At 38.7% G+C, this 22,718-nt stretch overlaps 1 protein-coding gene across 5 annotated transcripts in view; it reads right to left on the bottom strand.

Moving 5' to 3' along the window:
- Window positions 1–22,718, bottom strand: part of DCUN1D4 (defective in cullin neddylation 1 domain containing 4) — a 72,404-nt gene that overhangs the window by 12,592 nt on the left and 37,094 nt on the right. For all 5 annotated transcript variants that reach the window (XM_087434303.1, XM_087434300.1, XM_087434301.1 and 2 more), the window contains exons 6-8: window positions 17,727–17,797; window positions 12,535–12,626; window positions 6,098–6,206 (exon numbers count right to left, since the gene is read on the bottom strand). In XM_087434303.1, coding sequence (XP_087290429.1) covers window positions 6,098–6,206; window positions 12,535–12,626; window positions 17,727–17,797 — 272 coding nt within the window. The remainder of the gene's footprint in view (window positions 1–6,097; window positions 6,207–12,534; window positions 12,627–17,726; window positions 17,798–22,718) is intronic.

The following is a 22,718-nucleotide window of genomic DNA, read 5'->3' as shown; positions in this document are numbered from 1 at the left end:
AATTATAAGATATTACCTCTAGGAGTCTTTCTTCTAGTAGGAAAAAAAATAAAGATTGGAGGGAAAAAAGGGGCTTTGAGTCCTACTTCCAATCAAGATGGAGTTAGAGAAACCAGATTTCTGGAACCTTTCATTTCAAACAACCAGAAAACTGAACAAAATATATGAAATGATGGCTCTCACACAGCAAACAACAGGCAGCACAGGACCATGACCCCTGAGAAAAAGGAAGCAGAAGGTCAGCCCTATGATGATGTGCTGACTGTGTGGAGGCAGTTTCTAGGCCACAACATAGGAAGGGGGGCCCAAACTGAGCCCAGTGGACTTGCTGAGCTGGAAAAGACACAGTTTGGAGTTCAAGGAGGCAAAAGTGGCTATAATTTGTGGGGCAAAATACTAGCAAGATGGGAGATGCAGAGAGAGAGACCTGGAGATCTACAGAGTGTCTCCCCAGTCGTTGGCCAAGGATTTATCTGTGTGTATGTGAGAGGAAACCACCTGAGTGTGGGGAAAGAATCACTGCAAAAGAGTAAGAAACTCCCAGAGCTCACACAAGGCTGGGAATAGTCTATATATTCCGACCAGCAAGAGCGGAAATATCTCATAATACACAGGGCCATGGGTAGAATTTTTAAAAAGGTATTGTTTTACTAGCAGGGCTAAATCATCCCCAGACTCAAGGCTGCTCTGGACCAGTCCTTTTCAAGGATCAGTCTGATTCTAAGTAACATAACTGTACACCAGAAAAATTTAAAAATTCAACATTATCCAAAGGAATATAACAAAACCCAGCAACCAACAACAAAAAATTCACAATATCCAGCATCCGATCAAAAAAAAATTACTAGGAATACAGAGAAGCTGTAAACTATGACCCATAACCAAGATAAAAATTAACCAATAGACTAGACCCAGAAATGACAGAGATGATGGAACCAGAAGGCAAAGTTGTTAACAAACCTGTTATAAACATGTTCTAGATGTTCAAGAAGGTAAAAGAAAACAGTATCATGATGAGGAGAGAAATGGATATAAAAAAGACTCAAATTGAACTTCTAGAGATGAAAAATATAGTATCTGAAATGAAAAATACACTGGCTAAGATTAACAGCAGATTAGATACTGCAGAAGAAAAGATTAATATTATAAGATATAGTAATAAATATTATGCAAAGGGAAACACAAAGGAGGAAAACATACAAAAACTGAACACACCAAGCATCAGTGGCTTGTGGGACACTATCAAGCATCTAACGTAGGCATGACTATAGTCCCAGAAGGAGGGCAGAGGGGGAACAGAAAAAATATTTGAAGAAATAGCAGCTGAAAATTTTCCCGACTTAATACAAACTATAAGTCCACAGATCCAAAAAACTCAACAAACCCCAACCAGAATAAACATAAGGAAAATTATGCCAAGGTACATCATAATCAACTTGCTGAAAAGCAGTGAAAAGAGAATAAAAACAGTTAGAAAACAAAACAAGACACTATGTTCAGAGGAATAATGAATGACACCAGACTTATCATCAGAAACTACAACAGACAGAAGACAATGGCTATCATTGAAGTACTGAAGGAATAAACGGTCATTCTAGAATCTTTTATTCAGAAGTACCTTCTAAATTGAAGGCAAAATAACAGCTTAGAGAATTTATCACCAGTACAGTTCTCTGTACTATGAGAAACATTAAAGGAAATTTTTTAGGCAGAAGGCAAATGATACCAGATAGAAATCTGAATCTACACAAAAGGAGTAAAGAGCACTGAAATGGTATATATTTCAGTAAATATAAAAGATATTTTTGCCTATTTAAAACAAAAACGATAATACATGCTACAGTCTGAATGTTTGTGTTCCCCTAAAATTCGTATGTAGAAATCCTAACCCCAAAGGTGATGGCATTAGGAGGTGGTGCCTTTGGAAGGTGATTAGGTCATGAGGGCAGAGCCCTCACGATTGTGCATTAGTGCCCTTATAAAAGAGATCCCTCCTCCCTCTGCCATATGAGGTTACAGTGAAAAGACAGCCAGCTAGGAAGTGAGCCCTCACAAGACACCTAATCTGCTGCCACCTTGATCTGGACTTCCCAGGCTCCAGAACTGTGAGAAATAAATTTCTGTTATTTATGAGCTATTTAGACTCTGGTATTTTGTTACAGCAGCCTGAATAAACTAAGACAATATATTGTGAGATTTATAGCACATATGTGTAAGTAAAACAACATCAAAAAGTATGGGAGGGCAAAATGAAAGTAAACTGTTGTAAATGTTCCTGTGTTACACACGAAGCAGTATAATTTTTTTTTTAAATGTACTTCATTTTTTTTTTTTTTAATTTTTTGTGGGGAACATCAGCCCTGAGCTAACATCCAATGCCAATCCTCCTCTTTTTGCTGAGGAAGATTGGCCCTGGGCTAACATCCGTGCCCATCTTCCTCCACTTTATATGAGACGCTGCCACAGCATGGCTTGACAAGCGGTGCGTTGTTGCCCGTCCAGGACCCAAACCTGCGAACCCTCGGGCCGCCAAAGCGGACTGCGCGCACGTAACTGCTGTGCCACCAGGCCGGCCCCAGTATAATATTATTTTAAGATAGATTGTGAAATTTAAAGATGTATACTGTAAAATCTAGAGCAACCACAAGAAAATTAAATAGCTAATAAGGTGATAGTGGAATGGAATGATTAAAATGGAATCATTAAAAAAACTCAATCCAAAAGAAGTCATAAAAAGAAGAAGAACAAATCAGATAGGACAGGGGCCAGCCCAGTGGCGTAGTGGTTAAGTTCGCATGCTCCACTTCAGCAGCCCGGGGTTCGCAGGTTCGGATCCTGGGTACGGACCTAAGCACCGCTTATCAAGCCGTGCTGTGGCAGGCATCTCACATATAAAGTAGAGGAAGATAGGCACGGATGTTAGTTCAGGGCTGATCTTCCTCAGCAAAAAGAGGAGGACTGGCAAGAGATGTTAGTTCACGGCTAATCTTCCTCACCAAAAAAAGAAAAAAAACAAATGGGACAAATAGGAGAAAAAATAGCAATATAGGAGATGTAAACTTAACCATACCAATAGTCACATTAAATGTAAATGCTTTAAGTATCTCAATTAAGATAAATATTGTCAGACCTAACTATATGCCATCTATAAGAAACCCACTTCAAATATAAGGACACAAATAGGTTTAAAGTAAAAGGATGGAAAAAGACATAGCATGCAGACTCAATCAAAAGAAAGCAGGAATGGCTATATTTGTATCAGACAAAGTAGACTTCAGAACAAGGAACATCACAGAGATAAAGACATTTCATAATGCTAAAGGGTCAATTCTTCAAGAGGACATAACAATACTAAGTGTATCTAAACCAAATATTCACACTTCAAGATACATGAAACAAAAAAATAATCGAAGCGATAGGAAAAATCATTATAGTTGGAGAGTTCAACATTCCTCTCTCAGAAACTGATAGAACAGTGGGTGGAAATCAATAAGGATACAGAAGAACCACCAGCCTGACCTAATTGACATTTATAAACCACTCCACTAACAGCAGCAGAATATTCACTCTTCTCAGGTACCCACAAAACGTTCATCACTGCAGACCACATTCTGGACCATAAATCAAGACTCCATACATGTAAGCGGACTGAAATTATACAAGGTATGTTCTCTGACCACAACAGAATTAAACTAGGTATCAATAACAGAAAGATTTCTTGGAAAATCCTAAATACTTGGAAAATAACACAAACAACACATTTCTAAATAACCAATGGGTCAAAAAAGAAATCACAAGGGAAACTGGAAGATATTTTGAACTGAATGCAAATGAACACAACATCTCAAAACTTGTGGGGTACAGCTAAACAAAACAAAACAAAGGATTCAATAACAAATTCATCTCAGAGCATGTCTCAGCTGAACTGAATCTATTCGTTAGTAATTGAGTATGGGTGCTTATTCATCATTACATAAAAGGGCTTAATACACTGATATTTGCTGATACTCCCCTTAAAATCAAAGAACTCTGTGGGCTGCTACTGGGGATATGAAGAAAGAAAACATGCAGTCCCTTAATCTGTTAGAAAAAATCAAGGCCTGTCCCCAAACTGCAAAACCAAGCTAGACGAGATATCAGGGCCATGTAAGAGTGTCCTCCAGGACAGGAGGAACCGGGGAGGCTGTGTGAAAAGTGGAGGCATGTGCCTAGGGCCCAGAAGCCTGACACTGGAGAGAGCTGTGGGAGTGCAAATAGGGGTCCAGGGAGAGGCCGAGCACAACAAAAGGCAGAAAGCAGAAGGTGCCGAAAAGGCAGGCGGCAGGTTCAGTGAGCAGCTAATCTGACGCCACCACAATCTAGGTATCATGTGGGAGAGGAAGCTTGGGACTCGACTGTGAGGCCCTGGAGTGACCCACAGACTGGACTTGGAGCCAGAACCTGGGTTTGAGTTCTGGATCTACTGTTGATTAACAATGTGACCCCAGTCCAACTTCTCCACTTCTCTGAGGCCCACTTTCCTCCTCTGTGCAGCAGACTGAAACCATCCCTGTCTGTCACTCAGAGCTGCTGTGGGAGCAGCTGTACCGTCCACATGTGAAGTGCTACGTTAACATAAAGGCAGTGGGCACTGAAGCCTTCATGAGCTTGAAGGTAGCTGAGTGACCCTGGGGCTGAAGGCAGATGAATGACACCCTACTGATGTGAATGCTGGATGAGAAGGGAAAGAATGTGGAAAGAAGGCTACCACAGCAGTGCAGTCGAGGAGTAAAATGGGCCTCAGGAAGGCAACACTGTGGTAGAAACACCAAGAAAGAAACAACCAAAGAAGCCCTTGTGAGATGGGCCTCCGTGACTGACCAAGAGTGGGCTGGAAAGCCAGGGAGCAGTAAAATGGAACCTGGGTCCAAGACAGCAGATAGTGGGAAAATCTGACCCCCAAACAGGGAAGTTAGAAAATAGGGCTTATTTTGGTGAGAAGGTATAATGCTTCTAAACAAACTTTCACCCATACAATAAGAAATAGCTGATTTTGAGAGGAAAAAATATCTCATGTAATAAAATATTTAATCCTAGAAACTATGCATCTATTCTAAAAGCATCTGGCAAATAACTTCTATATACAATTACGCAAATGCCATTTAGTAAAACACTGTATCTGAATTTCACCATATCATTTCTAACATCTATAAATTTTCATGCAAGCTGTGATTTTATCTGACAGTTGCAACAATGTAAAAGGTCACCAGATGCACCAAAATTCACCACCAAATAAACCTTTGCTGAACTAGCAGAGCCAAAGCAGGTAAAAAGTGAAAAAAATCAGCTTAGTGGTAGGAAAAAAATCATTTGTCACTGAGTTCTCTGCTTTAAAAAAAAATCATTAAAAAAATGCAATCAATCAAGAAAGTCTAGTCACCCGAATCCACCAAACACACAAACATAACAGAAAACACCGTCTTGAATAAAGTTTAATTGTATGGGCTGTGGATTGTGTGTGAAGGAATACAACACCAACGGGTGCCTCCAAATTCACCACCTGTGGTGACCAGGCTGAAAAACAAGACTTTATTTCACTCCAATAGAACCACTGTCACACATTTGGACCTGGCTCACCACGTGACAAGATGATCGCTTTTCAAAACGATGATTAGAAACTGTCTGAATAACGTTCACTGAAATTAGCTTAGATTTGAAATTAAAATGATTTCCAAATACAATATAGCACCCAAAGTGAAACTGGATTAGATCTGATTAGCTTATTCCAATAAACTCAACAGGTGAAGGTTTGTTGTTTCATGAGAAGGAAAAGCTTTTCCAAGCTTATCCAAGAGACATTTAGAACAGTGACTATTACATATCCCTTTATAAATTACTTCTAAGCCAATCGCAAGAGCTATTAAAGGTCTGCCACTATAGCTTTTTGCTTAACATACGACATTTTTGCCCAGAATCAGAGTTAGTTTAGACAGCGTTCACGTACAAAGAAATTCTAACTAGCATCCTGGGAGTAACCCATGTAAAAACAAACTTCAAAAGGCAATAAAGAAGGGGAGAGAGGAGAGGGAAACATCTGGATAGGCTCCAGAGAACTCACCCGTGCAAAGTCAAATGCATATCTGTAAATAAGTTTAAAGTTTGTAGAATCATTTAACAATGATCTTAAGTAATCCAAAGTATTTCTGAGTTTTTCTGTTGTATCACATCTAGAAAAACAGAATAAAGGCAAATTATAATCTGAGTTTTTTTCTTAATTGGGGCAGTAATAAAAAACACAATACCAAAAGACAGAATAAAACCCTAGAGCCATGATGACCTATTTCTTCCTACACTTTTTATTTTTAAAAATTTCAAATGTACAGAGAAGTTTAAAGAATAGTAAATAAGCACCCATATACCCATCCCCTCCGTTCACAATGAACATTGCCACATTGTGCTCTCTCTCACATCCGTGCATTTTTTTCCTGTACCATTTGAAAGTAAATTGCAAATACAGTGACCCTTCACCCCTAAACACTTAAATACCATTATCATTCTTAATATGGTATCATTGTTAACTTTCTGAGCTAATATACGACCCATATGCAAATATCTCAATTGTTCCCCAAATTTTTTCTTATAGTTGCTGCTTTTTTTCGATCCAGGATACAACCAAGGCTCATGCATTGCTCTTAGCTGTCATATCCCCTTAGTCTCTAGAAGGGTGTCCCGTCTTTTTTCTGTCTTTCTTGACAATGTCAATTTTGAAGCGACAAGATCAGAATCTCAATTTGTCAGATAATTTCCCTATGATTATATCTAGGTTAGGCACTTGACAGGAATACTACACGTGATGCCCTTTCTCAGTGCACCCCACGAGGAGGCTCATAATGTCAGTCTGTCCCATTATTGGTGACATTAAGTTGATTCATTTGGTTAAGGTAGTGTCCACCAGATTCTCCGTGTAAAGGTACTTTTTCCCCCTTTGAAATAGTACATAATCTGTGGGGTGGTATCTTGAGACTGTGACTATCCTGTTCCTCAGCAATCTTCAGCCAGTGGTTTTAGCATCCATTGATGATACCTGCCTGAATCGATTTTACATTTGAAGATGCAAAATGGTGACTTTTTCTAACTCTATCATGCCTTTTCAACTTACTGGCTGGAATTCTTCTATAAAGAAGAGTTCTACTCACTACCTTTCTTATTTTCTGGACTTAAGGACTTCTGCTTTTATTCCGTGTTATAATCTGTTACTGTATTTATTCTTTTTGATGTACAAATTGTCCTCATTTGGGCAGGGGCTCCTTCAGGCTGACTCCAGTGTCCTTCTCAGATGTCCCCATCAGTCTGTGAGCATGTCCTTGATCTCTGGCACAAGACACTCCAGCTCACCCTGTGATCTCCCCACTCCAGACTTGAAATCAGCCATTTCTCCAGAGAGCCCTGCTGATGATAACCTATTTTTACAGGTAAATGACACACTGTTTATTTTTCCTAAGGATCTAGACTAATTGGTTATTTTTACAAACTAATTTTCTGTTCTTAATATCTAGCCCTTAAAAATGAGAACCAAGAGTCACCATTTTCACCAGCGATAGTAAAGCTTTTCAATGCTGGATGTGTTTCCTTATATTTCTCCTCCTATATTTCCTATATTTCTTTTACCTACTACTAAGTATAAATAATACATATTACAAGTATGACCAATGTAAATATTTTACATACTCTATAAACTAAAATATGGTTCATAATAGAGCACACGGATCTATTTTTAGCAATAAATTTGTGAAAGCTTCTTTTTTGTAGCTAACTACAAAAAAGTCCCTGTGATCTAGTGAGATAAAATATCTAAAAGCCAAAAATTAGAGTAAATTTTTTATTCTATGAGTCTATAACAATATAGAATGTCCTTTATTTCTTCTTGATGTCTGAAAACTAAAAAAAGATTTAGATTATTTTAGAAGTCAGAAAAGGCTCCTTTAAGGGACCATCATGTAAGCTGAGAGCTGAAAGATAAGCAGAAACTAGATGTTTTTAGAGGGGAGGGCTTTCCAGATAAAAGGAACAGCACGTGCAAAGGCCCAGTGGCAGAAGGGAGCACGGCAAGTCCAAACACTAAAACAAAACCATTGTGAGTAGATTGGGTAGAATAAGAGGGGAAGTGGTACAAGATGAGGCTGAAAGGGAGGTGGGGCCAGACAATAAAGGGTTTTTGTGGTCCACAATGTTTTGTTTGCTTACTGAATCCTAGAAACAATGGAAGCCACCTTCTACCAGGGGAGAGACTTGGATCTCCCTGGAGAAGGGTTGGGGAAGAAAACAAAAAGAGATATTGAAGCCTAGTTAGAGATCTAGGGCCAGAATCCAAATGAAGGGTGATAGATGGTAGAAAAATACACAAGAAAGCAGTAAGTGGGAGTCTGGGAGGCAGGAGTGAGAGCCACGCCTACTTTGCACTGGGCACTCTGCTATACAGTTTGATTTTTCTTTTACCGTATATATAAATAATAATTTATCAAAAATAATAATAAGGAGAAGGGTCGAAGAGGAGGGAAACCAGCTAACTCAAAACCATATAAGGCCCAGCTCCCTGATCTTCACTGGAAAGGAAGGTCAAGGGCCAAAGCCACAGGAATTGGCCAGATTTTGGCCGGCGCTTTAGTTTAGCCCTGCCCAATGAGGGCAAGAGCAGCTGCTTGTTTCAGCAGATTCAAGAGCAGGAACCACTCATTTAGATAACCGCGACACAGCTAAAAGAAAATAAAGAGCTGCGAGTCTTTGGGTAGAGCTGGAAATCGAAATGTGAATTCTACAGCATGACTGGAGCGAGTCCAGCCATCCTGGCATAGATGTCCCTCTGTCTAGAAAGATGCTCAGAGACTCGTTCGGAGTGTAGAAAACTAACAGTTCTCAATGTTTTAAGCATAAAATGCACCAGGTAATACTTCACTTCATGTACCTATTAAGGATGGTTACATGAGTTAGAGCTAATATTGTCAAGAAAGAGCTTCATCTGCTTTAAAAGGGGCCCTGGACTAACTCCCATTAAGGAAACAAGCTGATGAGTCACCCAGTCTGAACCATAGGCTGCCATCTAGTGGCCACTCAACAAGAACATCTGCAGAGGGACTCAGTTCTAACAAAGGGCCCAGGAAGAAACAGGCTCGGGAAGTTGAAGTGACCAGCCTAAGACTTTTCGGAAAGCAGCCACATCTTCACCATCTTCCCCTGCGAGAAAACTCACAGAAGTCGTAGAGTGACAGTGGCACACCACTAAGGAGCATCATTTCCCAAAACAAAATATGCACATAATGTGGGATCATTTCTTTAGAGTTCTGCTGCTGTAACAGACGCAGAAGCAACAGAAATCAGGGCAATAATCCTCAAAGGTTATCAAATCAGAGGTAATTCTCTCCCATTCCCCGGGGGAAAGACCCCCTTCCCTCACTTAATCAGCCCAAAGGTATTTTTCCAGCCCATCATCAGTTCTACGCAGTTACCCTCAAACCTGACACACTTGTTTTGTTTAGCTTAAACATCCCCACAAGCTTAAATTCACATGCTGGAATGAAGCAATAAATAAACCAAATAGTCAATAAAACGAGCTATGCCTGCTCTGACTGAAAACGGTCTAGGGAGCTTAGGGATGGAGGTTCCCCACCAGCTGTTGTCACCTCACCACGTTCACAAACACTGGCCTGGACAGGCCACACACACAGCTCCTGCAGACGGCATCAAGGAGACTGAGCGCTGAATGCCCAGGGGTAAGCCAAGTTCATCACTCCGCCTTCCTGGTTTTAGAGACACTACCAGAGACACCCAGGAAGCGGCAGAACTGATTCAAAACTCTGATTCCAAAACCATGGGCTCTCTATTTCTAGCCCACTCCCACTGTACTGTAACAATTTTTTTAAAAACTTAGCATTTTAATCAAAAGTACTAACATATACAAATACAGGTTTTGTCATATACACTTTAATTCTAATTTGAGTCCAAAACATTTCACTGGACAGGTTTAATAAAACGAAAAATGAGCAATAAAAAATCCAAAATACAAGACAAAACAAATAATTAAGAAGATGGACTACTTTCCATCTTTAGAGCACATAAACAAGCAGCCTCTGAGTTTTATTTATTGGGTGCACGTACCTTACAAATACAGTACTTATTCAGTTAATTCAAGTAGCTAAAGAGAAGTGACCTTATTACTTTTGGATCTTTTGCCTGAACATTGCTTCCAAGCCCCTGACCCAAACAAGACTTTGTCTTACTCATGGGTTTTGTTTCCCCAGGACCTGGAATACTATGGTTGGTACATCACTGCTATTCAAATATTTGCTGAACAAATTATGAATCTAGGGAGGCTGGAGAAAGAGTGGAGCAAAGGTTCTTAAAATTTGAAATTGGACTATTTTTGAACTACAAAGAACCTTAAAGGTTATTCTGAGTAATTATCTCCACCTCATTGATGAGGAAACCAATCTCAGAGCTTCATATCAGAAAAAGAAAGCAGACACTTCAATGCCTTTACAGTGGATCAGGCTTGTCACTACACCCTGAATTGCAAGGACCAAATGGCAGCATTCTACAGGAACCCATCTGCCACCACCTGTGTCACACAAAGTGGCAAGCAGAGTTCCCAACAAAGAGCCTGCAGAGTGTGTCGTACCCCTCCTAGAAGGTACATGCAGATCTCTCCCAGGAAAGCATTATTTCACCTCCCAGGAGGTGTGGCCCCCCTCAAAACACATGGGCAAAGCCTGGCATCTTGCAATGTTCTTTTGTAAAGGCAAATGTAAAAAAGAGTCTAGAACTATACAAAAATGGACATTATATCCTGTTAAGACAAATAAAAACGTGTCCTACCATTCTTCTGAAGCCTTGAAATAAAATCTTGAAATGGCCATGCATTCATCATTATAAAGACACTTAAAAAGAGTAGCCATCATGTGCCCTATTCGGAAAGCAACCAAGAAAGGTAAGAGGGAATCAATGAAAGAGTTAATAGGCTTAAAATCATATGGAGATGTTCCTCAACATGAGAAACACAATCTTAAAGATATTTCAGAGACTTAACAGTAAAATTCTAGAGCACTCTGAGAGGAAAGTGTATTTGTAAAAGGGTGATTTGGCTTTTACCTAAAACTCATTTGCCATCAGACAATAGTTGTTAGAGGAAGAACGTGACTTAAGAATCAGAAGTCCTGAGTTTTCTTCCGTCTCTGCCCCTTCCTTTCACAAATCACATATCCCCTCTAAGCCTCAGTTTCCTCATTTGTAAAATGTGCAGGATAAAGCCTGATCCGTCTTCCTCACAAGGTAGCCGTGAGGCTCAAATGAGAGAACAGTGAACAGGCTTCATACACACCAAAGCACAATGCAAACAAAGCAACTTATTTGCCAATAACAATTGGACAATGACACTAAAAGCTGACAAATTCCAAAATTACTTAAATAAAACCATAAAATCATTTCAATTCCAATTTTAATCTAGTAAAAATCAAAGTCTATTATTCTTAGTTAAAGTGAAAAGAAAAAGGGAAGTCATTCCAAGTACTTTAGATCACAGCTGAGAATTAGCACTTCATCTTCCAACACCAATTGAAATGTTTGGTCACCCACCTCAACCGTATCCTTCAATGCATAATATAGAATAACATATGTTTTCTTGAATGAAACTCTTAGCAAACACACATACATAGACACACACACACACATACAAGCACAAAGTGAACACATAAAACCACTAACTGTTTTCTTATTCTGGGCCAGGTAATACAAGTAGAATCTTTATTATTATCATTATTATTTTTTTAATCACTAGAATAATGAAGTCCCAATTTTGCCCAAAGCTAAAATCAGAATATACAAAATAGAAGATATCAAATATTTTCACTTATAAGTTATACTTTATTCAATATTTTCTCACTAACTATACGCCAGATGCTAATAAACCTTTGTTTTTTAAGCTCTAAACCTGCGATAATCCAGTAGCCACTAGACACATGTGGCTACCGAGCACTTGAAATGCAGCTAATGCAAATTGAGATGTACCATCAATGTAAAATATACACCAAACTCTGAAGACTTAATATGAAAAAAGAATGTGAAATCATTCATTGATTTTAAAAATATTGATTACATGTTGGAATGATGGTATTTTGGTTTAAATAAAATATATTAAAATTAATTTTACCTGTTTCTTTTTACTGTATTTAATGTGGCTATTAGAAAATTTTAAAACTACATATGTGGCCCACATATACGAGAAATGGTTGGTCTATTTTTATTGAGCACAGGTGCTCTAGAAGAATAGGAAAATAAACAATACACATTATATAAAAATTTCAATTGTTAAAATTCATCCATAATAGCCCTCCTCATCATATGAAAACAAGGCTTGGTCTTTACAACTATGGCCACAGGTGAAGCCTGCCCAGATCACCTGGCTTTCCTCTAGTTCCCCACCCCAGGCTTGCTGAGATCCAAGGAGGAGGCAGTCAGCTTGGGAGAGCAGGGATACCCCCCACCCAGTGCAGCCTCAGGACTTACTGTAGAGAAGTCATTCCTTTTAACCATTCCTGTAGAGTAAAATAACCCATGTTTTGTGCATCCAATTTCCAAGCTAGGACAAGCATAACTACCTGTTTAAAAAAAAAAAAAAAATAGACCAGTCAAATCAGAACGACAGATCTCAGCAATGAAACTGATTAACATCTTACCAAATGCTTCTGTTCACAGTAGTTTAGTCATTGAAATATGAATGGGGTAACTTCAAAAATGAGTTCTAGGGGCCGGCCTCATGACGTAGCGGTTAAGTTCTGCACGCTCTGCTTTGGCAGCCCAGGTTCATGGGTTTGGATTCTGGGCACGGACCTAGACCACTCATCAGCCATGCTGTGGCGGCAACCCACATACAAAGGGAAGAAGATTGGCACAGACGTTAGCTCAGGGCTGAGCTTCCTCAAAAAAAAAAAAAAAGAGGAAGATTGGCAACAGATGTTAGCTCAGGGCAAATGTTCCTCAGCAAAAAAAATATATATATATGAGTTCTAGTTTGGCATCTAAAAGTCTGATAATTCAGTCTGTTGACAAAGGTTTGGAGAAACATGAACCCTTATGATGCATGATGGTGGAAGTGTCAATGATTAACCTCTCCAGAAGGCAATTTTGCAATATCTATCAAAACTAAAATGAGTTATTGACTCAGCAATTCCACCTATGGAAAGTTATCTTATAGACATACCTGCACATGTACACAAAGAGGCATAGTTAACAATATTTACTGCAGTACTATTTGTAGTAGTAAAAGATTGAAAACAAACAAACGCCTATTAATAAAGGACTAAATACTTCTTTGCTGAATACATTCCATACAAAGGAATACTATGCCACCATTAAGACAAATGAAGTAGAGCTATCAGTACAAAGAGGGAACAGTCTCCAAGGTTTATTAAGTGAAGAGAGCAAAGTGTGGAACCGAGTATTAAAAAATAAAAAGGTGGGTGATGGGACATATACAGTGCAGCTGTATCACAAATACATTAATGTTTGTGAACTCGACTATATACACGGTGGAAAATTACTTTAAAGTAGCCCCACAGCCTACTTAAACAGCACTGGGCCTGGAATGAGCAGAGGATGAGTGGCGCAGCACGATCACTTTTCAGTGGGGCACCACTCCTGCTTTGATCAATCTTCTGAAACTCGGCAGATATCAGGAGCTGTGACAACTCTAGTTTATGGTACTGCTTATCATTTTTTCACTTAGCTGCTTTAGAGAAAAGATGGCACAGAGATACTGATGGTGACTTTAATAAACACCTGGAGGTGTAAAGACAAAATTACATTTCAAAGGTGCAGCCAACTTCAAGCTATCCAGGGGTGTGCATAGGGACAGAGCTGAGGCCATCCATGACTGGGGGAAGAGGAGGAAGCCTTCCCATCTCTACTACCTCCAAGACCCAAGATAAGATGAGAAGTAACTAAAAAAGAAAGTATGTCAGTCTTAGAGAGGTAAAGAAGAGGGACAGGGCCTTCTTAGGACCACCCTGCCTTTCTACGGGGCTGGCTATCTCTGCACAATCGTTCATACATAAGGGACACCCAAAGTCTTATACTGGGGATCACGTATACACTGTTGATGGACTGTCTCCATTTGCTGTAACAAAAAAAGGCAATGGGAAGAAAATAGATGTTTGTGTAATAAGTTGGCCAGGGGTTAGCATACTCCACATTTGGCAGTTGATTTGATTTCTTTACACAGGAACTAAGGCTTCATTGCAACTAGAAGAACTGTCCCAAACCATTAGACTCATCATCCGTGTACCCAACTGGGTCAGATGGGGTGGTGGTAAAAGGAGTGGGGATGATATAACATGAAATAATGAGGTAGGCAGGCAGTTAGAAATAATTTTAGATGATTTAGTTAGCCTCCAAGAGCCAACGTGTACATTAAGGACTCTAGAACAATAGTTTTTAGGAGGTTCAGAAGGTCTGTCCATTTGTTTGCCAAAAAGCTAGTTTGTACACTAAAAACCTCCAGCTCTAATTTAACCACAAGATTAACGAAAAGCTTTCTCTTAATGCTGACTCCATGGTTTTCCATTTTGGAAATTAATGTCAGTGAGAACCCACTAAATCTCTAGGACCTTTCATCAAATATCAATTAAATCAATATATATCAATTTTTCAAAAGTCACTAGGTTTTTTAGATTTAAAAAATCTAGATTATTAGCTAGATTACTAGGACTGATTAGAGTAAACCAATATTTCTACATATTATGTGCATCATCACAAAATATGATTGTTAAATAGGTTAAAAAATGGGAACTTAAGAGACCAATGAGCTACTCAGAAGAATTTTCCAAAGAGGTTACATGTTCTTCACGCTATTCACACATTAGTGGATTTTCTCCTCATCCTTCAGCTTTTCTTAGAATTCTGACTCCTGTATCTCAATTTACCTGGTTGAACTAACCCACATTTTCTAATTCAAGCCCGGTATCTTCTCAAACTATATTTATACTCAATCCTCTATTAGAAAGATTAAAATTCCACATAAACACTTAAGTTAAAAAAATGGTTAGGGCACAGGAACACACACACAAATATGCATGAAATATGGCTAAACAGACAAGCAGATATTCACAATGGGTATTTCTTTACATGAAATGGAATTTTTATTAAGATAGCTAATAAGGACACTAGCTACTTAAAGAATTTGCTGTAACCTTAGTAAATGAAAGTAGACTTGAATTTTACAAGCCTGCTTAGATTTCATGACCTATAAATATCAGACAAGGTGAGAGTTTTAAATACTTCAAAGTGCTTACTCATCAATGCAGACAAAGCTTTAAAACACTATTTTACCACTTCTTTTTCTAATGCTGTTTTTCAAATGTCTCTGAAATTGGGATGAATCCACAATTAAAGACATATGAGAGTTTATTTAGCAACATTTTTTTCTTTCTTAGTGACGATAGAAAATAATAAAACTTCTATTGGTGGCATCCTAGAACTGAAGTACAGTAATAAATATTTTGGAGTAATATTCTGAATTTGGTCTTTTAGTCTTCAATGGAATTCAACATTTCAAGACTATTTCTATTGCTACAGAAATAGAGAACTAAAGGAGAGTACTAGCAGCTATCTTTTTTTTTTTTTATTGATGTTTTAATGGTTTTTAACATTGTGAAATTTTGGGTTGTACATTTTTGTTTGTCCATCACCATATATATGACTCCCTTCACCCCTTGTGCCCACCCCCCACCTCCACTGCCCCTGGTAACCACAGTACAGTTTTCTCTGTCCATGTGTTGGTTTATAATCCACATATGAGTGAGATCATACAGTGTTTGTCTTTCTCTTTCTGGCTTATTTTACTTAACATAATATGCTCCAGGCCCATCCATGTTGTTGCAAATGGGACGATTTTGTCTTTTTTTTATGGCTGAGTAGTATTCCATTGTATATATATACACCACATTTTCTTAATCCAATCATCAGTCGAGGGACACTTAGGTTGCTTCCACTTCTTGGCTATGGCGAATAATGCTAGCAGCTATCTTTTATTGAGTACCAGTATTCGGGGGTGAGGAACTTGGACAAGCTGTGCCTCCCTTTTTCTTCAGACAGAATGAACATTAGCACTCCCTCCCCAGACAGACCTTTCCACCTCGGAGAGTAAACCGCTCACCTAATCCCTCTCACACCTGCAGCCTGACCCTTGCTTCCCCATCTCCTCAGTCAGGCCCTGTTGCCCACCCCCCTGATCACATGCTGATTACTGTCCTCTAGGTGGAACCTCTGGATCCCCTCTCAGGCCAAACTCACTCTCGCCTCTCTTATTATACTGTTCAGAAAACACTCCGCCACGGGCCGGCCCTGTGGCTTAGCGGTTGAGTATGTGTGCTCTGCTGCTGGCGGCCCTGGGTTCGGATCCGGGGCGCACACCAACGCACCACTTCTCTAGCCATGCTGAGGCCACGTCCCACATACAGCAACTAGAAGGATCTGCAACTGTGACATACAACTATCTACTGGGGCTTTGGGGGAAAAAAATAAATAAATAAAAATTATAAAAAAAAAAAGAAAACACTCCGTCAAGCTGGCCCAGCTCCCATCAGAAAACTCCCTTCTTAAAGTCAGTAAAATGGCCTTTTCTACGTCTATGACTAGTCTATAGACTATATCAGGCAAAATACTATTGACCCATTGTCCCCAAACCTTTACACCAAGTTGAATAATTTATCAAGATACCTGAACTAGATCACATTAAAATAAAAAATACAAGATAAAAATCCATGTAATGAGTTAAAGACATTCCAAAGGCTCTTTAAAAAATTTAAAGTATTATTGGGGGGGGGGACATAGAAATTGTAAGAGTAAAAAAGTTTCAAGAAAAAAATGTGAAGTTTCATTTCCCAGTTTTCTTTAAAAGCATGACATATACGCATGGGCACCAGATATCTTGCAAATAGTCTGAGTGAAAGGGATGATCTCTTGAGATCTCTTCCAGATCATAAATTCATTTAGCATGTAAGACATATTTGTTAAATTGGAAGCTAATGTAATATTAAACTGTATAGTTAATGAGCCAGGATACTTGTATGAGCACAATTTTTCATTTTAACATGAAAGAAGATGTGGGAACAGGAAAAAATATTCAACAATAACACGATAATTAGACAAAACTACTAAGACTATAAAATAACTTATAATTAAATTTTTTAAAGGAAATACTTAAGGTCTTTACACTCAAAAGCAATCACCTTCTGAGCTAACTTAAATAAGAAGTGAAAGAGCTGTGAAAAATTCTTGATAATTACAACCTACTCAAACCCTTATGAATAATTAATTATTCAAAGTTCTGGACAAACTACATTAGGCTGGAACAACTACAGAGGGAGACAAGGGTACACAATGCCCTGTGACTCAGTCCCCCAGTTGATCTATCCTTGCCGGTACACAAGCCTTTCTAAGCATCTAGTGTAATTACTTTTTATTACTGTACCTTTTAGATATAAGAAATTAAATGAGAGAAAACATAACTGACTGTAGTTACACCACACCAATTACAACAAAAAATTTTGCTCGCATATCAAATTAGAATTGGAACTTATGTTTTATATTGTCTCATGAAAACTAACATACCATTCTTTATTCTTGCTTTATTTGTTTAGGGACAAAAGATTTAAGAAAAATAATCAACTAATTCACCCAACTTAGTAAGTTAGACTTACATTTTCTGGTTCGACACCAATGTCTTCACAAAATTTCTCCATGCCTTCAGGACCTACAACATCATCAGTACCTGTGATGAAATGCAATTTTATATAAATTAAATCTAACCATGCACACTATTACTACTGTAGTAGTGTTATACTGTCAAAATATTCATTATTAAGGTAACTAAAATCAAGTAACACTTAAAGGCCATAACTCCTTTCTGAAGAAAGAAATCACCAAGCATAAACTGAAAACTATTCTGGAGATTCAGTTATGTCTTTAAAGGATTCTGCTCTGCACAATCGTTTAAGTCAATTTATCGTCATGTCCTTCAACCTATGGATATATGGTACAGATCATCTGTGTCTAAAGATAAGGCTACATGAGTTCAATTCCTGCTCTTTAAAGTAGCTTAAAGCTCTATTCTTATTTTGGTAATAATTTCAACACATACAATAATTTTTGGAATCAGAGCAAAGAACTACATAATATTCTTTATAAAATTAACTGGGAAATAACATAATTGTTTCTTTTACATAGAAAAAAAAAATCAGGTAGTCTTTTTGTTCCTGATGAGGCAATGAAGCCTCCTTCTTCCCACTCTAGCTTCAGCTGTTTCTTCCTTAAAGAACTGTCCACGTGCCCCATCTCTACTTCATCTCCCCTTCATTCTTCAACCACTGCAATTTGCTTTCTGCTCCTCTCTCTCCATTAACCCTCTTCTTGCCAAGGTCACCAATAACCCTCTATCTGCTGAACCTAACAGACTCAGTCAAGCTTTAGTTTATTTGACCTTTCTGTGATATCCGAAATTTTGAAGCAGCTCTTTCTTTACAAAACTGTCTCCTCCCATGGCTTCCGGAAGTACCCTCTCTCATCTGGTTTTCCTCTCTCTCCTCTTTCGGCTTCTTTACGGGCTCCTTTGCTTCTCCCAACTTGCTAAATTAGATGTGCAGAGTTCCATGCTTAAACCTCTTCTAGTCCATTCAACACAGTCTCCCCACGAAATGTCAGTCATACTCGAGGTTTCAGGTACTACCCAGATCTCTTTCTAGCCCACACTTTGCCCTTACTTTGGACTGTCTACCACATCACCATCTGGCTAACCCCACCTCCTGTTTAACTGCCACAACTAAACTTATCTTCTGCCTCAAATCTACTCCTCCTCCTGCATTTCACATTTTCAGCAACCACCTCACTCAGCCGATCATCTCTCGCTTATACTCCTGTATTCTGTCTCAACTGGTGGCACCATCAAAAACAGAAACTTGGGAGTCATCCTGGATTCCTCCCTTCTTCTACACTCTCCGCATCCAATCAATTATCAAGTATACTGCCAATTTTACCTTCCAAATATTTCTTAAGTGCACCTATCCTGCACTGACCTGTCCAGGCTTCACTCTCTCACTTAGATTAAACCAGCAGTCTCCTCAAGATCTCCCTAATTCTAGAGCCTTGTCCCCTACTGACCCATCCTGCACATAGTCACCTAAAGGGTCTATCTCATACATAAACCCCGTGCTGGCTTAAAATCCTTCAATGGCTCCCAACTACCTGAAGATAAAGTCCGAAGTCTTTGAACTTCATCAAATAAGGTTCCCTATGATCTAGTACCTCCCTTCCTCTTCAGCCTCATACCTTTCCACCTTCAAATCAAGTTTCTTGAAACTAAATGAATCAATAAATATTGCTGAATGAATAAAAATTAAGATCCAGAAACACTTACTTACCTGTGGTTTGCTCTGCACACACATCCGGACACACACCCATCACCATACTACTCTTTGTGGCCTTAGCCCCTCTTCCTCTCCCCTCCCCATCTACCTAGCTAACATACTCAGTCTTTAAGACTAACTCAGACAGGCAGTCCTCCCAACCTCCCCACCCCCACCAGCAGAGGCTGGGTCAGGCAGTCCTCTGTGACCCCAAGCAATGCTAAGAACGGTTTTCTCACATTTAACACATCTGTCTTTCCACATCTGTCTTTCCAGCTCATCTATCTTTCCCTTTAAGTTCCTCAAGAGTAAGAGCTATTTTATTCTTCTTATAACCTCAGCACACCACCTGGCATGAAGCAGTTGCTCAATAAAGTTTACTGAATGAGTACCAGAATATAGGAATCACTCTACAAACTTCCGATAGCCTCTAGAACTAGCAACTGGCCAAGTCCAGCAGAATCTACTATCTTAATATGTCTCAGTTTCATTCAGATAGCATTTACCGGACACATCCTGGAACTATGCACTGTAGAAGTTGCTAAAGATGAATAAAACATGGTCCCTGTCCTCCAGAAAGAGAGACAAAGCCTAAGAGTAATTTCAATACAAAGTAATAACTAGACCACCATAAAAGTATAAGATGGTTGTTTTCAACAAAGGATGAATACTTCTCTGCTTCAAATCCTTGACTCCCCCTAAAGTCCAAACTCAGGCTCTTTCTCACAACCTGGCCAGAGCAAATACTTGCTCTGCATGCTGTTAATTCTCTTTTAATCATAAATGCGCTATTTTGTTACAAAACGGTTTGTTTCATAAATTCAAATGTTACCTTTTTCTGGGATTTCTTTTTTTCTCCTTTTATTTTATAAGTTTTTCTACATATTCTTAATTTTTTTATCTCGATTATTAGGGAAAAATCAAATAACAGTTTACTTAATTTTTAATTTAGGTTTTTTGGGCTACATTAACACATAAACATGATAGAAAAATTTCAATTAAAAGTGAAAATGAAAAATAAAAATGTTTGAAAAGCAAAAGTTTCCCCTCTAACCTCTCCCTACTCCCCATAGACAACTGTTTATTAAAGAGTTTCTTTAAGAACCCTTCCCCAAATAAGCCATTTTATAGAATTCTGTATGCATGGAATATATACATATTTATTTAGTGTTTCTAAGTTTGGCTTTCCAGGTATTCTCGTTGGCTTTCCAGGTAGACAATAATTTAATCATTTCATCTTCAGTGAACGGTCGTTTTTTGCCTCCTCCTTTGCTATATTCATGCCCCTTGTCTCTTTCTCTTATCTACCAACACTGGCTAATAACTTTCAAAACAATGGCAAATAAAATAGTGGGAGCGGGCATCCTTAGCTCATTCTTGACTCACACAGGAACGCATGTAGCATTTTAGCATTTTATCATGTGAAACGTTGCTAGCTTTGGGTTTGAGAGTACCTATACCCACATGTGCAGCTCATGTATATATTACACAAATGATACATTATTACATTCACACTATAAAATGTTCAATTAGAGAAAGTCCCAGTAAAATAGAGGAAAAAGAGAAAGCCTGCCTTCTCCTTTTCCTTACCAGTTAGGCATGTATCCTCCCAGACCTTTTCGCTATGTATTTAGGTATGTGCAAGTATACAATGAAACAATTTTAAACTTGTTTACACACATAGGTTCATGCAGTACCTATAAATTCTACACCTTGCTTTTTTCACTGAATGTGTGTGATAATCTTACTGTGAGAGTACCTATACATCTACTTTATTCTTGTTGGCTGTCACATTTTACGTTACTTCATCGTATGCGAATATGTATGTCTCTCTATGTTTCATAGTCCTTTTCATCATTCCATTACTGTAAAGTACTTAGGCTATGAGATTAAAGAATAATTATTCTCATATGGAAATATCCATGTATTCCGATTTTGCTAAGAGGTTTTGTGTTTAGGAACAGATGCTTTTTTGGTATCTACTGATAGGACTCTTTGGGAGGTAGCTGCATAGAGCTGAGAGAAAAAAAGTTACTTTATTATATAATCTTTTACAATTCCTCTGTCTTTGGTTTCTATTCTTCTTGATTTAAAAAAGTTCTTTTACTGCAACCTTTTCTTGAGCCTAGCAAGCCACCTGCATTTCCCATGCCAGTGCACAAGGCCTGGGTGTCTCCCAGCTTGCTCTCCCACTCTGGCACCCTCCAACCTGGCTACCGCTCCTCTCTCTGTCAATATTCTAAAAAGGCGACGCCTCTCAATTTCTTTGTCTGTTTGTCACACTATGAAATGAGCTCTGAGCACAGTGCTTCTGTTGACTGCACCCCAGAGCCTGGCACATAGCGAGCCCTCAAAGAAGGTTTGCTGAGGTATCCTATGCAGTGGTAATGTTAAGTTATCCACACTTTTTTCCTTTTTCCACATTTTATGCAATGCCATTGTCATATTACTTGTATACACTTGCCTCTGTGTGTTTTATTATTATTATTTTATTTTTTTGTGAGGAAGATCAGCCCTGAGCTAACATCCATGCCAGTCCTCCTCTTTTTGCTGAGGAAGACCAGCCCTGAGCTAACATCTATTGCTAATCCTCCTCCTTTTTCTTCCCAAAGCCCCAGTAGATAGTTGTATGTCATAGTTGCACATCCTTCTAGTTGCTGTATGTGGGATGCCCCCTCAGCATGGCCGGACAAGCGGTGCGTCAGTGCGCGCCTGGGATCTGAACCCAGGCCTCCAGGAGCGGAGTGCGTGCACTCACCCACTAAGGCACAGGGCCGGCCCCTGTGTGTTTTAAAGGAGCAAGTTTTTAACAGTATTATTTGTAATGGTATGACTCTGCCAAAAGTAATATTTTATCCTAAAAATATTAAAATATACCTTGCCAATCAACATCATTTAAAAGCTACCCATAATCCAGCTACCTAAAACAACTTTTCCTTTTTTCTTGTTATGTTTCCCATGCATACATTTAGATCTAGTTGTAATCACATTGTTCATTGGGATTATGGTTGTATTTACACTAAATTTATCAACTGACCTGTAGAATTAAGCAATCTTAATTCTAACAAATATGCCACTGGCTAACACAAAGTGGGTTAGAAGTGGGGTTTGAGGGAGATGGTTTAAAAAAAATTATATCTGAAATAATAAGCTATGGAATACCCTGGTGACAAGATACTGGAGGTGTATTTGGGAGGCAGATAGACTGACAATAATCTAGAAAAAAGTAGTTCTCCCACTTTCCCTGCCATTTTAAACAGGAACCCCTAACTAAATACATTTAACCTTTTC

The sequence above is a fragment of the Ceratotherium simum genome, chromosome 8 (genome assembly GCF_057802395.1).
Source record: "Ceratotherium simum simum isolate JZ-2026a chromosome 8, ASM5780239v1, whole genome shotgun sequence".
Taxonomy (NCBI): domain Eukaryota; kingdom Metazoa; phylum Chordata; class Mammalia; order Perissodactyla; family Rhinocerotidae; genus Ceratotherium; species Ceratotherium simum.
The sequence above is the reverse complement of the archived record's forward strand: the minus strand, read 5'-3'. Positions and strand labels throughout refer to the sequence as shown.